At 69.7% G+C, this 13,183-nt stretch overlaps 3 protein-coding genes across 3 annotated transcripts in view; 2 read left to right on the top strand and 1 right to left on the bottom strand.

Annotated features, from left to right (window-relative positions):
• RHOBADRAFT_49653 (uncharacterized protein) overlaps positions 1 to 1,158 on the top strand; it is a 3,178-nt gene extending 2,020 nt beyond the window's left edge. Inside the window, exon 3 of the mRNA XM_018415264.1 lies at positions 52 to 1,158. Within this exon, the coding sequence (XP_018271332.1) occupies positions 52 to 1,006 (955 nt within the window). The 3' untranslated portion in view covers positions 1,007 to 1,158. The remainder of the gene's footprint in view (positions 1 to 51) is intronic.
• A 665-nt stretch (positions 1,159 to 1,823) lies between these two features.
• RHOBADRAFT_21869 (uncharacterized protein) lies at positions 1,824 to 9,472 on the bottom strand (the record flags this gene model as incomplete). The annotated part of the gene is made up of 16 exons (XM_018412562.1): positions 1,824 to 2,606; positions 2,656 to 3,212; positions 3,276 to 3,722; positions 3,788 to 3,954; positions 4,022 to 4,176; positions 4,240 to 4,464; positions 4,523 to 4,768; positions 4,833 to 4,986; positions 5,050 to 5,251; positions 5,317 to 5,424; positions 5,491 to 6,016; positions 6,089 to 6,571; positions 6,654 to 7,706; positions 7,780 to 8,081; positions 8,167 to 8,689; positions 8,759 to 9,472. The coding sequence occupies 16 exons, from the start codon at positions 9,470 to 9,472 to the stop codon at positions 1,824 to 1,826; spliced, it is 6,645 nt and encodes a 2,214-aa protein (XP_018271331.1).
• A 172-nt stretch (positions 9,473 to 9,644) lies between these two features.
• On the top strand, positions 9,645 to 13,063 carry RHOBADRAFT_36129 (uncharacterized protein; the record flags this gene model as incomplete). Its single annotated transcript, XM_018413334.1, has 11 exons — positions 9,645 to 9,898; positions 9,995 to 10,273; positions 10,335 to 10,395; positions 10,463 to 10,788; positions 10,954 to 11,152; positions 11,226 to 11,527; positions 11,622 to 11,750; positions 11,892 to 12,057; positions 12,128 to 12,424; positions 12,521 to 12,685; positions 12,797 to 13,063. Exons 1-11 carry the CDS (start codon positions 9,708 to 9,710, stop codon positions 13,061 to 13,063), a joined length of 2,382 nt encoding a protein of 793 aa, XP_018271330.1. The 5' UTR covers positions 9,645 to 9,707.
• Between the last annotated feature and the right edge of the window lie 120 nt (positions 13,064 to 13,183).

Below are 13,183 nucleotides of genomic sequence, written 5' to 3'. Positions count from 1 at the left end.
CCTTGTGCACGACCCGGCGGCCCCGGCCGTGCTGCGCTCGCGGCGCGCGAGGGCGTTCCTCGAGTGGCGCGAGGTCGAGGTCGCGGCGAGGGCGTCGTCGGGCTCGAGCGCGAGGGAGGACTCGGTCGTCGAGCTGCCCGAGGTGTGGGGCGAGCGCGTGCTCGACGACGTCGAGGAGGGCGGCGGGACGGGCAGGCGCATGCTCGACTTTTCGAGGCGGGTCGCCGAGCGGCGCAGGGTCCTTGGGCGCCGGGCAGCGTGTGGCACGCGTGGCGCAGTCCACGAGGACGGCGACGACGGCGACGTGCTCGCCGCAAGCGACGACGAGGGCGAGCACGTGGGGGAGCGCGACACGGGCGCCGCCTCGTTCGCAACCGAGCCCATGACGCCGCGCTGCGCTCACCGGCCGCTCCTCTCGCCCATCACGACCCGCAGCGCCCCTGTGCCCACCGACTCGTACTTTCCCGCCGTCGCGGCGTCGACGTCGTCGACCTCGCCCGTCGACCCGCTCGCCCTCTCGACGCACTCGCTCGCGCCCTCGACGACCAACTCGACCTCGTCCGGGGCACCCTCGAGCGCACTCGCCGCATCGAGCGTCCTCGTCCTGCCCTCGGCCGACCCGTTCCACCTCCCCTCGCTCCTCCACCTCGTCGGCCTCAATCTGCGCCTCGCCGTCTTTGCGCCGAGCTTTGCCTCGGCCTCTGCGTCGTCGACGGGCTCGGCTACCTCCCTCTCGGCGTCGTCGTCGCCGTCGGCGGCGTCGAGCCCGAGGCGGAGCGCGAGGAGCGAGAAGCGCGAGGCGGCATGGGCGATCGAGAAGGAGAACGGCGGAGCGACGCAGGGCGCGCCTCGCCCCTGGGCATGGTGGCGCACCGCCGGCGTCGTCGGGCTCGTCTTTGCCGCCGGCGTCGCAGTCGGGACGGTTGTCGCGTCGGCGTCGGCGTCGGCAGCGTGCGAGGCGCACGCAGTCGGACCCGCCGTCTGGTCGTCGCGAGGGCGTCTTTGAGCGAGACTTGTTGCTTGTACTTTCGCGGCCCTTCATCCATCTCTTTGTTGCCTCTCCTACTCTGTCGGGCCATCGTCCCTCTCTCCCGTCCTATTGCCCTCGTCCTCCTCGAGTTCTCCCCCACCGTCTGTACCTCGCTCGTTCCTCTCTTTCTGTCCAGCGCACGGTCCGTCTCTCTCTGAGAGCGGTAGTCGCGAGAGACCGAGACCATGAAAAGGTTTTGCGAGAGCCGTGCGAGGTGCTACAACAAGGCGGGACACGACTGCGAAGGCGAGGACGAGGGGAGATCTACTGCTGAGGGGACGACGAGGCGAAACGGACGGGGATGCCGTACACGACGGGCGCGGCACCGTTGAGGTACTTGAGGTTGCACACGGTGCGCGACTGGGCGACGGCGGCCGTGAGCGAGAGCGGCCGCGACGACGATGACGACGACGACGTGGTCGGGCCTGGTTCGGGGGTCGCGATGCCGGTGCGCTGGAAGACGGACAAGGCAAACTTGTCGATATCCTTGTCGGTGACGTCCCACAAGTTGGCGACGAGAGCAGGGCTGCGAGAGAGGGGCGACCGTGTCAGTCAGAAGGTCGTCGGGGAGGCGAGGGCGAGAGAGAGAGAGAGAGGCGTCGAGACGCACCAGCCAGCGACCATGTAATGGTACGGCGTGCCGACGGGCTCAAAGTCGCCCTGGTCCTTGAGGAGGCCGGACGAGCAGCCCCAGAGCATCGTGACGGCGCATCGGGAGAGGTTGCGGATCGTCTGCGACCGAATGTACTGCTCGGCGCCGCCGTGGCCGAAGAAGCTGCGGGAACGAGTTGGGTCAGTTCGCGACCTCGAGCACAGACGCGAGAGAGAAGTGGGAGAGGAGGACGCACAGGAACAGCTCCTTGTTGAGCAGCGCCGACTTGACCTCCTCCTCGAGCGGAGCGCGACCCGTCACGCCCGACCATGCCCGCTCGTGCGCCTGCTCGTCGAGCCACGGCTCGAACGTCTTCTGCGTGTTCTTGAGGTCGCCACCGGGGTTGAGGACGAACGAGGTGCGCCCGCAGTCGACGACGACCTCGTGCGGCGGCGTCTCGGGCGAGGCGTGCGCGGCGGCGTGGTCGAGGCGGTCGCGCAGGAACGACAGCGACGGGAGGCGGCTGACGGACCGGCCCTGGAGGCAGGGGAGCGACTCCCACGGGAAGGCCTGCAGGTCCTGGTCGAGGACGAGGAACGTGTGCTCGTCCGGGTCGACGTGCGACTTGGGCGCCGACTTGGTGCCGTGCAGCTCCTCGAGCGCCTCGCGCAGGTCGACGACGACCTGGTCGACGTCGGTCTCGTCGCACGCGAGCGGGACGCCGCTGAATTGGAACGACTCGGCCATGAAGTAGAACAGGTCCTCGAGGTCCTCCTCGCGGGCCGACGAGGGCAGGGCGGCGAGGCACTCGACGATGCTGTCGTCAAGCTTGAACCGGGTCGAGCGCTTGTCGCCTGCGGCTCGAGACATGCTGCGCTTGAGGATGCGCTCGATGCGCGCCTTGAAGGCGACGAACGCGTCGGCGTCGGCTTGTCGGGCGTCGCAGAAGACGGCCTGCGCGAGCGTGAATGAGTCAGGCAAGGTCTTGACCACGAGAGGGAGAGAGAGTGTGTGACAGAGATGAGGGGCGCACCTTGAACGCTCCGAGCCAGGCGCCCTCGATCGTCTCGAGCAGGGTCTGCAGCCGCCGGTCGAGCTCCTTGCGCTCTGCCCACCACGCCGCTCGCGCCTCCTTGCCGTCGACGTACTTGGCGTTCTGCGTTCCGAGGTTGCTCGTCGCGATGATGTCCTTGAGCTCGTGCGACGCGACCTCGTACGTGAACGCCTCGTCCTCGTCGCCTTCTCGTCGGGCGAGGCGGTCGAGCGGCAACTTGAACACGAGCGGGTCGGCGTCGCGGCGGTGGCGGCAGATGATGAGCGAGTCGCGCTCGGGCGTGAGGTGGAGCGTGAGGGCGGTCCAGGCGACAGGCAGGATGGTCGAGAGAGGCGCGTCAACGAGGGTGGGCTCGGCCGTCTCGAAGCGGTACCGCTCGCGCAGGCCATGCAGGACGGCGGCGGCTTGGTCGATAGCGTCGGGAACGGGCGCGTCGACGACGGGCCACGTGAGGTCGTCTTGGCGCGCCTGGGCGGCGAGCTTGTGCTCGACGGCGTCGAGCATCTCGCGGCGGAGCGTGACGGCGGCGCCGAGGTCTGCACGTCGAAGGAGATGTGTCAGGTCGGGCGCGCTGATGTAGAGGAACGAGAGGGACGCACCGAGGACATGTGCGACGGTCGCGCTCGAGCGCTTGGTGACCTTGCCGACGCTGGCCTGCATCGTCCGCAGCGTCGTCGAGAGCGTCGACAGCTGGCGCAGCTTGGCCGGGTGCGAGCGCGACGAGCTGAACGTGATGGCGCGCGAGAGGAGCGCCTCGATCTCCTTGATGGCGTTGAGCACCGACGGGCCCGTGCGCGGGGTGCCGATCTTGACGACGGCGCCTGCGCCGGCCGCCGACATGCCGAGGACCGGCATCGACAGGACCGAGTCGGGGAGCATGCCGAGAACAGGGTCGGACGTGCACCGCACGAGGAGGTCCTCGAGCTGGGTCGACGCGAGAAGGCGGAGCTCGTCGGCCTTGTCCTCCTCGAGGGTCGCGAGACGGGCCAGTCGGCGAGAGAGGCGGTGCGCCTCGTCGTGCTTCTTCTGGATGCGGAGGAGGGCGACTGCAGGGGCGTGTGAGAGTGAGCTGGCGCTCACCAAGAGGGGAGGAGAGCGGAAGAGGACGGACTCTGCATGCGGAGGAGGTGCGCTTGGGTCGACGGGAGCACCCAGTCGGGCGCAGGACCGGCACGAGCTGCAGGCGACGGCGACGATGCCGCAAAGTGCACGCTTGGGCCCGAGATGCGGCGCTGAACCGGCGACAGGTGATGAGCCGGCGTGTGGTGCTTGACGGGACTGTGCGCGCGCGAGGGCGGGTCAGTACGAATTACGAGTCGGGCGCGGAAATTGGCGGGCAACTCACGAGCTACCGGCGTCTCCCTCGCTCGCCGACGAGATGAAGGCGTCGAGCGAGCTCTGTGCGGCGAGGCAGAACTGGAACGCTTCTTGCTGCAGCTGTGCGCGCTGATGCAGGTCGGCCTGGAGGCGGCGGAACTCGGCCATCTCGGGGCAGGTCGTCTGCGCGAGAGTAAGCGTGAGTACGAGTACAAGGAGGAAGGAGGAAGAGGTCGAGGGACATACCGAGCCAAGAAGCTCCTCGATCCGCTCGAGCTTGACGGCGGCCTCGTCGAGCTGCTCGCGATGCAGCCGCACGTCGACCTGGACCGAGAGCGCACGCGCCATCTGTCTTGACGACGCGAGGTCCTCGGCGAGGTTAAGGGCTTGCTGAGCGAAGAAGTCGGCCGACTTGGGCGTGCCGCGAACAAAGTGGACCTTGGCGACGCGCACAGTCGCGTCGAGCAGACCCTGCAGGAGACCAGCATCAGGGCCGTGGCAGAGAGATGAGGGGCGAAATGGGGCGCACCTCGGACAGCTGCCAGGAGAGGCCGGCGTGAGCGCCACCGGGCAAGGTCGTTCCCGACTTGCGCTTGTTGATCGGCGCGGCGTCGGCGAGAGCGGTCTTGTGGTCCACAGGAGGCGCCGAGAAGGTCGAGTCGGTCGAGGCTGCACCCGCGACAGGCGCAGGAGCGAGGCGCGACATGTTGTTGAGCGCGCGAGTCCCGAGTCGCATGGCCTGCATCGCTGGCGCGACCGAGCGACTCAGCTCGCCCTGCGGACGTCAAGAGCTGCGTGAGCGAGGCGTCGTTGAGGAAGAGAGAGCTGATAAGACGTACCTTGCGCTGAAGGATGAGGGAGCACACGCTTGAAGCCAAACTGGCGCGCTCGAGGAGCAAGGTGCGCTCGATGATCTTGGCCGTGGTGCTCGTGGCCGACACGTCCGCCTCGAGCGCGTCGGCGATCGTGAGGGCGGCCTCGTAGGCGTGCATGCTGCGGAGGGAGACAGGGTCAGGGCGGACCGCAGAGCTGAGGACTAGAGGGAGCCGGACGCACCTGCGGTCGGTGCTCCCGAGCATGGCGAGGTACTCGGCGTGGCCGAGCGAGTAGGCGATCTGCGCGACAGGCGAGGACGGCGTGTCGCCCTTGACGCCGGCCTGGAGGCGGGCCTCGGCTTGGGCGAGGACGATGCCGGCGCGCGACGTCTTGCCGAGGCGGAGGTACTCCCGCGCGAGCCGGACCGACGAGGTGATGTAGCCTGCGCAAGGACAAGGATCAGCTTGACCATAAGGACGGTCGTCGAGGAGGAGCGAGGGGACGCACCGTCGTTGACCTTGTGCGGGAGCTTGGCCGAAAGGCGCCGAAGGAACTTGAGGTAGGCGATCTTGAGGAGCACCTCGCCGAACGTGCCGAGGAACGACGCCATCGAGTCTGTCGCACAAGTTGGTCAGTGCCCGTCGCCCAGTATCGCGAGAGAGCGGCGAGAGAGGGACGGACTCAGAAGCGCGAACACGTGGTCGACGTCGTCGAGGAGGAGCTTGCCCGTCTCGAGACCCTTGACGGGCGTGCGGGTCGAGTCCTTGAGCTCGACTCGGCCCCTCGTCTTCCTCGGCGGCGTGACCTGCGGCTGCGGCGGTGGCGGCGCCGAAGCGGCGACAGGAGCAGCCCTCCTCGTGGAGGCGGACAGGGTGCGCGTCGTCCGTGCCGGCGTCGCGGCGGCGCGAGTCGGGCGACGTGCACGCGTCGCAGTGACCGGCTCGGCCTTGAGCGGGCTTGGCGCCGGGGTCGTGCGGGCAACGACGGGCGAGACACGCTTGGCGACGACGGCGGATGGCGAGAGGGGGAGCTCGCTGTCGGTGGAAGAGCGGAGGATGGTGATGGCGGCGCGAGCAGAGGTGACGACGGTCTCTTGAAGGGAAGGCGTCGGCGGCTGAGAGGCGTGTGCGTGGAAGGCGAGGAAGAGGTGCGAGAGGGCGAGGTACTGCTGGGCGAACGGTCGAAGGGCGGCATCGGCTCCCATGTTCTGCGCGACGCGTCCAGTCAGCGAAGACTCAGGCGAGCGAGTGAGGGGACCGGAGGAAGAGGAGGGACGGACCTCGCGCTCGCACAGCTCCCGGACCTCCTGCGCCAACTTGACCACGACCTCGCGCTTCTCGACCCTGCTGCCGCTCGCGCACGCCTGCAAGCGCCTGACAAGCACCCTCGCGCGGCGCATCGGCAGCTCGTCACCATCGTACACGCCCTCGAGGGCGGCGAGGACGGCGTCGCTCGCCCGCCGCGCCTCGTCCTTCTCCGAGTACGGCTCGAGCGCGACGAGCTGCATCTCGAGAAGCGCGCCGACGGCCGCGGTCGGGAGGGAAGTCGCTCGCGACGAGGTGGCGGCGACGAGGGGGACGGAGGACGAGGGAAGGAGGAGGTCGAAGACGGCGAGCCGGGTGAAGCGCTGGACGACCTTGTTGAGCGGCGCGTGGCTGGCGATGAGGGACGACAGGGCCAACGTGGCCGAGTCGGCGGCGAGCGCGTCGAACGTCGATGCGGGTTGGGCGAGGGCCGAGGCGATGTAGGCGTCGTAGGCGGCCTGCAGGGCGTGGCAAGGGTCAGTGCGACCGCCACGAGAGAGGTCGAGGCGCACGGGAACAGGACGAGGGAGGGAAGCTCACCTTCTTGTCGCCGATCTGGTGCTGCACGAGCGCGAGCAGCTCCCACCGCCGCCCCATGAGCCGCTCAAAATCCCTCGCCGCCTCGACCATGCCCTTCCTCTCCTCGTCGCTCCTCTTCCTCTCCTCCTCGCCGCCCTCGCCCGCCGCCTCGTCCCCAAGCCTGAGCTCCGCAATCCCTTCGAGCACGTCCCGCTCGCCGAGGAGCCCCTCGCCTCGCGCCTTGTCGACGACCCGCTCGCCGAGCTCGCACGCCTGGCGCACGAACCCAAGCGCGTCGGCCGCACGCCCGGCGTTGAACAGCGTCCCACCGATGTTGTACGCAGCACTCGCGAGCGTGCGCAGGCTGTAGCGGCGCTCGAGCTGCGGGCCTGCGCCGTCGCCGTCGCCGCCGAGGTCGACGAGGGCGCGCGCTCGTCGGAGGAGCGCGAGGGCGCGCGAGGGCGGCGACGGGGACGAGAGGTCGACGGCCGAATAGGCGAGAATGAGGAGCGAGTCGACGGCGCCGAGCGCGTGGTGGTCGCGCTCTTTGCGGCTCACGACGCTCTCGCCCGCCGCCGCCGCCGTTGGCTCCCCAGCGGGCGCCAGGACGACGGCCTCGGCATGCGCCGCGAGCGCCTCGAGGACAGCGCGCACGAGCTCGTCGACGTCGCTCGGCGCCGGGCCCGGCGGCGCGTCGGCGGGCGTCATGAGCTGGTCGAGGCGCGCGACGCCCCGCTTGGCGTGCTTGGCGAGGACGTACCTTGCGCGGTCGACGAGCTTGTCGATCTTGGTGCGCTCGGCGCGGTCGAGTGCGCTGGTGGGAAGGAGGAGGCGCAGAGGGGTGAGGAGCGGGAGGGCGCCGAGCGCGCGGCGGAGCGCGTCGGCGAGGTCGGCGGGGGGAGCGTCGGGCGTGCGCTGCGACGACTCGAAGAGGGCGAGCGAGTTGGCGAGCTTGGCGCAGAGGTGGCTGCTCTGGACGGCGGGAGAGATGGGCGCGGCGGACGGGGACGAGGTCGTCGAGGAAGGGATGCCGAGGAGGGCGGACGCGCGCGAGACGAAGGCGAGGTCGTCGGCCTGCACATTTCGAAGCTCGTCAGTCTCGCATCGCGACGGGTAGGAGAGAAGCAAGAGGGCTGCTGGGACGGACCCGCCGCGCAATGTGCAACACGACCTCGCACAGCTCCCTCCACTTCTTGTCCTCGCGCGCCCCCTCACCCTCGGGCAGCCCCTGCCGCTCGAGCTCGCCGACGACGCGCTCGAACGCGCGCTTGACTTCGGAGCCGATCTTGGGCGCCGAGTAGCCGAGGGCCTCGGCGGCGCGGCCGTACAGGAGGAGGACCTTGCGCAGCTGGTCGTGGAACGCCGAGAGCTTGTCGGGTGACGACAGGGCCGAGGTCGAGGCGTAGCACAGAAGGGCGTAGATGCGCGTCGAGATGAGGACCTCGGGACCTGTAAGGACATTCAGGCCTCAACGTCAGGGACCGCACGCTGTTGAGCGTGGCAGAACGGACGAAAGGGCGAGAGCTGCACCCACCGGCCTGCCCATCGAGTCCCGCACAGCCCTTGGTCACGGTCGCAAACACGCCCGTCATCATGCCGTCCAACCTCCTCGCGATTCCCTCGCGCTCGCGCCCCTCGAGCTCCTGCTTGCGGCCCTCGGTCCTCCACAGCGCGTGCCACTCTGTCGGCCCGCCCTCGCCCTCACCCTCACCCTCGCCCGCGCCGCCGCCGAGCGTGCCCGCGAGCTGCTCGACGAGGTCCGTCGCGCGCACGTCCTGTGAGCGGAAGAGCGCGGCGAGGAGGTACTGCTGGACGGCGAGGACGAGGGGGACGACGTCGGCGAGCGAGGGGCGTGCGGCGGACGGGTTGAGCGTGTCGGAGAGCGAGGGAGGGGCGAAGAAAGAGGGTGGTGGGAGGGGGATGAGGAGTGAGGGAAGGTGCGAGATGAGGGAGGCGACGCTGGTGGAGGCCGGAGGAAGAGGGGGAGGCGCTGGGGAGGACCACCAGGAGAGGAGGGTCGCGCGCATGGCCGACAACTCGACGACCGCAAGGCGGTACTGTGCGCCGAAGAAGGGTCAGTCGCTCGAAGCTCGGCGAAAGTGAGGCGAGGAAGATCCGCAGCGCACCAAGCCCATCTCGACAAGGTGCGCAACGACGCCTCCCGCCGCCTTTTCGACGTCGACCCTCTTGCGCCCGAGCACGCCCTCGGCAGCAAGCGCCCGCAGCTCGCGCAATGCGCGCCCGGCCTCACGCGCCGCCTGCTCGACCTTGTCGCGCGTCGCGGTCTGCGCTGCGCCCGCCCGGAGCGACGACGAGGACGAGGCTGGGCGGACAGCCGAGCCCGAGCGCGAGGACGGGGTCGATGTGGAGGAGGACGATGGCGCTGGCGTAGTGGAGGAGGAGGTAGTGGGGACGGCGCGGAAGCCCGACTCCTTGAGGGCGGCGAGCGACGACAGGGCGGCGTTGACAGCCTTCATGGCGTCGCGGGCGCGTTCTGCCGGCGTGCGCGCGTCATGTTGGACGACCTCCTTGGACCGAGCTGGCGCGAGTCGCGGCCTTGCCGCTGCAGGAGCTGTTGAAGAAGAAGGCGGGCCGGTTGAGCGACTGGCGGCCGTCGAGCGACCGCCCGTCGGCGGCGGTGGTGCGCGCGCCGTGCGGGTCGGCGAGCGCGACGTCGAGGCTTGCGGGCGCGGTGGCTGGTCGACCTGGAGCTGCGCAAGGTCGGCGGCGAGCGTGTTTACGTCTGGCGGCGCGGTCGACGAGGTTGGCGGTTTGGCTGCGCGAGCGGGCGCGGCGCGGCGGGTCTTGGACGGTGCCGGTGGCGGGCGCAGTGCGCTCATGGCTGGCGCGAGCTCGGCTGGCTCGAGCGTGGCCTTGGTGTTGGGAGGAGACGACGACGAGGCAGGACGCGCCGGGTTTCATCAGCCCCAGCTCTCGCTCTCGTCGACAGCCTCAGAGGCGAGTCAGCTACACTCAGACCTGCTCTGAAGCTCGCTACAAGACCCCGCGACACGCGCACGACTCGCCCCGTGAGCGACCTTGCCGCCGGCTCCTCCCCACACGACCGCCGTGGCCATGGCAGCTGCAGCCCCGCCCTCGACCAGCGCAGGCCTGACGCCGAGCACGTCACATGCCTCGCTCGCACACGCCCACGAGCGTGCAGCCGGCCACGACCACGTCGAGTACGTCCTCCTCGCCGAGTTCGACATCGACCAGGGCTCGCTCTTGCGGCACCAGTACCCGGCCCCGACCGGCACCGACGACCAGTGCGTCCGCTTCTCTCTCTCCCAACCTTCCTTCACTGCCCGCGACGCCCGCCCGTCCGAAGCCCTGACCTCGCGCACCTACCTCCCTCCGCACAGCCTCCTCGCCGAGCACATGCTCCCCGATGGCGCGCACGACCGCCCCGAGGACTGGACCGTCTTCTACCTCAACCAGGTCCCGGGCCTCATCGTCGACCCGGCGCCGCTCGCCCAGGCCCGCGCCGACCTCAAGGGCAAGGCGCGCGCCTTCGACCAGGACGCGGCAACGGCGACGGCCGAGGACGACGGTGCAGCGGTCACGGCGACGCACGACGATGGTGGCGGCTTGCTGTTCGTCATGAGCCTCGTCAGGACCAAGAAGGACGCGAGTGTGCGCAGGTGCGTCCGAGTCTCCCTCGTCCTCTCTATTGCAGACCAGCTCTGACTCTCTCGCACGCAGGGGAGCTCTCGTCAAGGCGCTCGCAGTCGCGACCCGCAACCCGTACATCCAGATCTTCAAGGTGTGTCCCACTCGCATTTCGCCTCTCTCCCCTCTCCCTCCCCCACTGACACTGCGCGTCCCTGCAGCCCATCCTCCTCCTCGCGCTCGAGGACTACTTCAACTCGCCCTCGGTCGAGGTCCTCGCCAACCTGTACGCGTCCCTCAACGCCATGGACACGTCGGCGCTCCCGCTCCTCGGCGCTCCCGAGCGCATCATCCTCCGCACGTCGGACCGCAAGGACTTTTTCGACGACCGCTTCGCCGCCGCCGCCGCCGCTGCTGCGTCGAGCGAGCAACGCGAGCGAGCCGAGGAGGACCGGCTGCACTCGATGCCGTCCCTCGAGAGCCTCGCGTCGGTCCTGCGCTCGCCGAGCGTCGCGACGGCGGCGAGCGCGTCGCGCGAGGACGTCGCGTCGCTCAACGGCGGTGGTGGGCGGTCGTCGCGCGCCAACACGGTCAGCAGCCTCGGCGGCGACGACGGGCGTTCGTCGTGGTCCCACGGCCACGGCCACGGCTACGCGCCGCCCGTCCCTGGCCAGGGCCAGGTGCCGTACCTCGCGCCGACGCGGCAGGACAGCGGCGGTGCTGCGCGCAGCTCGTCGTCGCTCGCCGGGTCCGGGTCGCCGACCATGGTCCGCGGTCATGGACACGCCAACGGCGCAGGCGCACCGGCGAGGCCCAAGGACACGCACTTTTTCGAGACCAAGATTGCGTACAACGGGATCGCGCTGCCCGTGCGCATCCCGATGGCGACGTTTCCGAGCGAGGTTGGCGACGTGCGCCCACCTTTCCCTTTCTCTCTCTCTCCCGCCGACCCTCGACTGACGATCCCGCCCGACCGCCCGGCAGTACTCGCTCATCAAGCTCGTCCAGACCTTCTCGTCCCCAACGGCGCTCACGCCCTCGGCGTTCCACCCTCACCTGCACACGTCGGGGCACACGTCGACGCCGGCGCTCATCGTCCTGTTCAACGCGCTCCTCGCCAGGCACCGCGTCGTCTTTCTCGGGCACGGCCAGCCCGCCGGCCGCGTCGCCGAGCTCGTCCTCGCCGCGTGCGCCATGGTGAGCGGGTGCGGCGCCGTCTTGCCCGGCGTCGAGCGGCGCGCGTTCCCTTACACCAACTTGGCCAACCTCGACAATCTCGAGCAGGTGTGCGTCCCCCTCCTTTTCCCTCCTTGTCCTCCTCCTCCTCGGCGTCACTCGCACGCCCGATCTTCTCTGACTCTCGAGCCTGCACGACTGCAGCGACGGCTTCATCGCCGGCGTGTGCAACCCGGCGTTCGCCGACCGCCCCTCGTGGTGGGACGTCCTGTGCAACATCGAGACGGGCAAGGTCACCATCTCGCGCGAGCTCAAGCCGCCTTCCTCGTCGTCGTCGTCGTTCCTGGCGACGTCGTCGTCGCCCTCGGCTGCGGCTGTGGGCGGTGCAGGAGGAGGAGGAGGAGGGGGAGGAGGCACGATCGGCAGGAGCACGGGCGGGCGAGCGAGCGAGTTTGCCAGTTGGGCCGGCGGGAGGGGGTCCGCCATCGGTTCGGGGGCTGGGGCGGGTGCGAGCGCGGGCATGGACGGGGTTGACGAGCTGGGGCAGCTCGGCGGCGGCGGCGGGGGGGCGGGGTCGACGAGCGGTGCGCCGGGCCGGAGCGACGGCAAAGAGTCGCAGGACGTCCTCTTTATGGAAGAGGTGCGTGCCCTCTCCCCTCTCTGCCTCTTCATGGCCGCCGTCGTGCTCACCTGCGCGCCCTCGTACCCAGATCATCAACTCGATCCAGGCGCACTACGGCGAGGCCGTCATCCGTGCGCGCTTCACCGACTACGTGTCGCGCTTTGTCCGCCTCGCGTCGCGGTACGAGGAGGACTCGACTTCGACGACGACGATCGGGTTCGTCTCGGCGCCGTTCACCGCCGCCGCCGCCGGTCGTGAGGGGGACGCCTCGCTCGGGAGCGGGATCGTGTTTGCCGACGAGGCGGCGGGCGCGAGGGAGGTGGCGGCGAACGGGCCGAGGATCGAGGCGTGGATGAGGACGCCGTCGTACCACGCTCACCAGGCCGTGCGTCCCTCTCTCTCTCTCTGTGTCTCTCTTCTTTCTCCTCGGCCTGTCCGAGCCTCATTGACGAGCCCTCGCGTCCCGCCACGCACCCCGTAGGCCTTCCGCCGCCAAGCCCAGCACGACTCGCCCTTCCCGCCCTCGTTCGACCTCGTGCACCAACTCGCGCGCCTGCGCCTTTCGCGCGCCGTCAGCCCGCCCGAGGCCATCCTCATCTTGCGCACCCTGTGCGACCTCGTGCGCACCGACGCCCAGATCACCTCGGTGCGCTCCCTCTCCCTCCCTCCCTCTCACGCGCGCCCGCTCGCTGGTGTCGTCGTCCTCGTCCTGCGCGTCCTGCAACCGTGACTGACTCGTCGCATCCGCCGTCCGCAGCTCCTCGCGCACCTCCCGGCGCACTTTGGCGGGCTCCTCCCGCTCGCCTTTGGGCTGCTGCACCCGTCGCCCGAGGCGAGGCACTACACGCTCGAGCTGTTTGACCGGCTCGCGGTGCACCCTGTGCGTCCCCTCTCTCTCTCTCTCTTTCTTCCCCTCTCTCTCTTCCTCTCTCTCTCCCTCTCTCTCTCCCCCCCTCTCTCTCTGCCTCTCGTTTCCTTTGACCTCCTCGGTCCCTCGCCCTTATTCCCCTCGCGCACAGACTGACTCGTCCCTCTCTCCTCCTTCCCCTTCCTCTCTTGCCCCTCCTCCTCGCCCCTCGCCCCTCGCCCCTCACCCTCATACCCAACCACCCTCCGCATCTCCTACGCATTAAGGACGCGCACC

This window comes from Rhodotorula graminis (genome assembly GCF_001329695.1).
Source record: "Rhodotorula graminis WP1 unplaced genomic scaffold RHOBAscaffold_6, whole genome shotgun sequence".
In the NCBI taxonomy this organism is placed as follows: domain Eukaryota; kingdom Fungi; phylum Basidiomycota; class Microbotryomycetes; order Sporidiobolales; family Sporidiobolaceae; genus Rhodotorula; species Rhodotorula graminis.
Note: the sequence above shows the minus strand (reverse complement) of the source record. Positions and strands in the feature narration are given on the sequence as shown.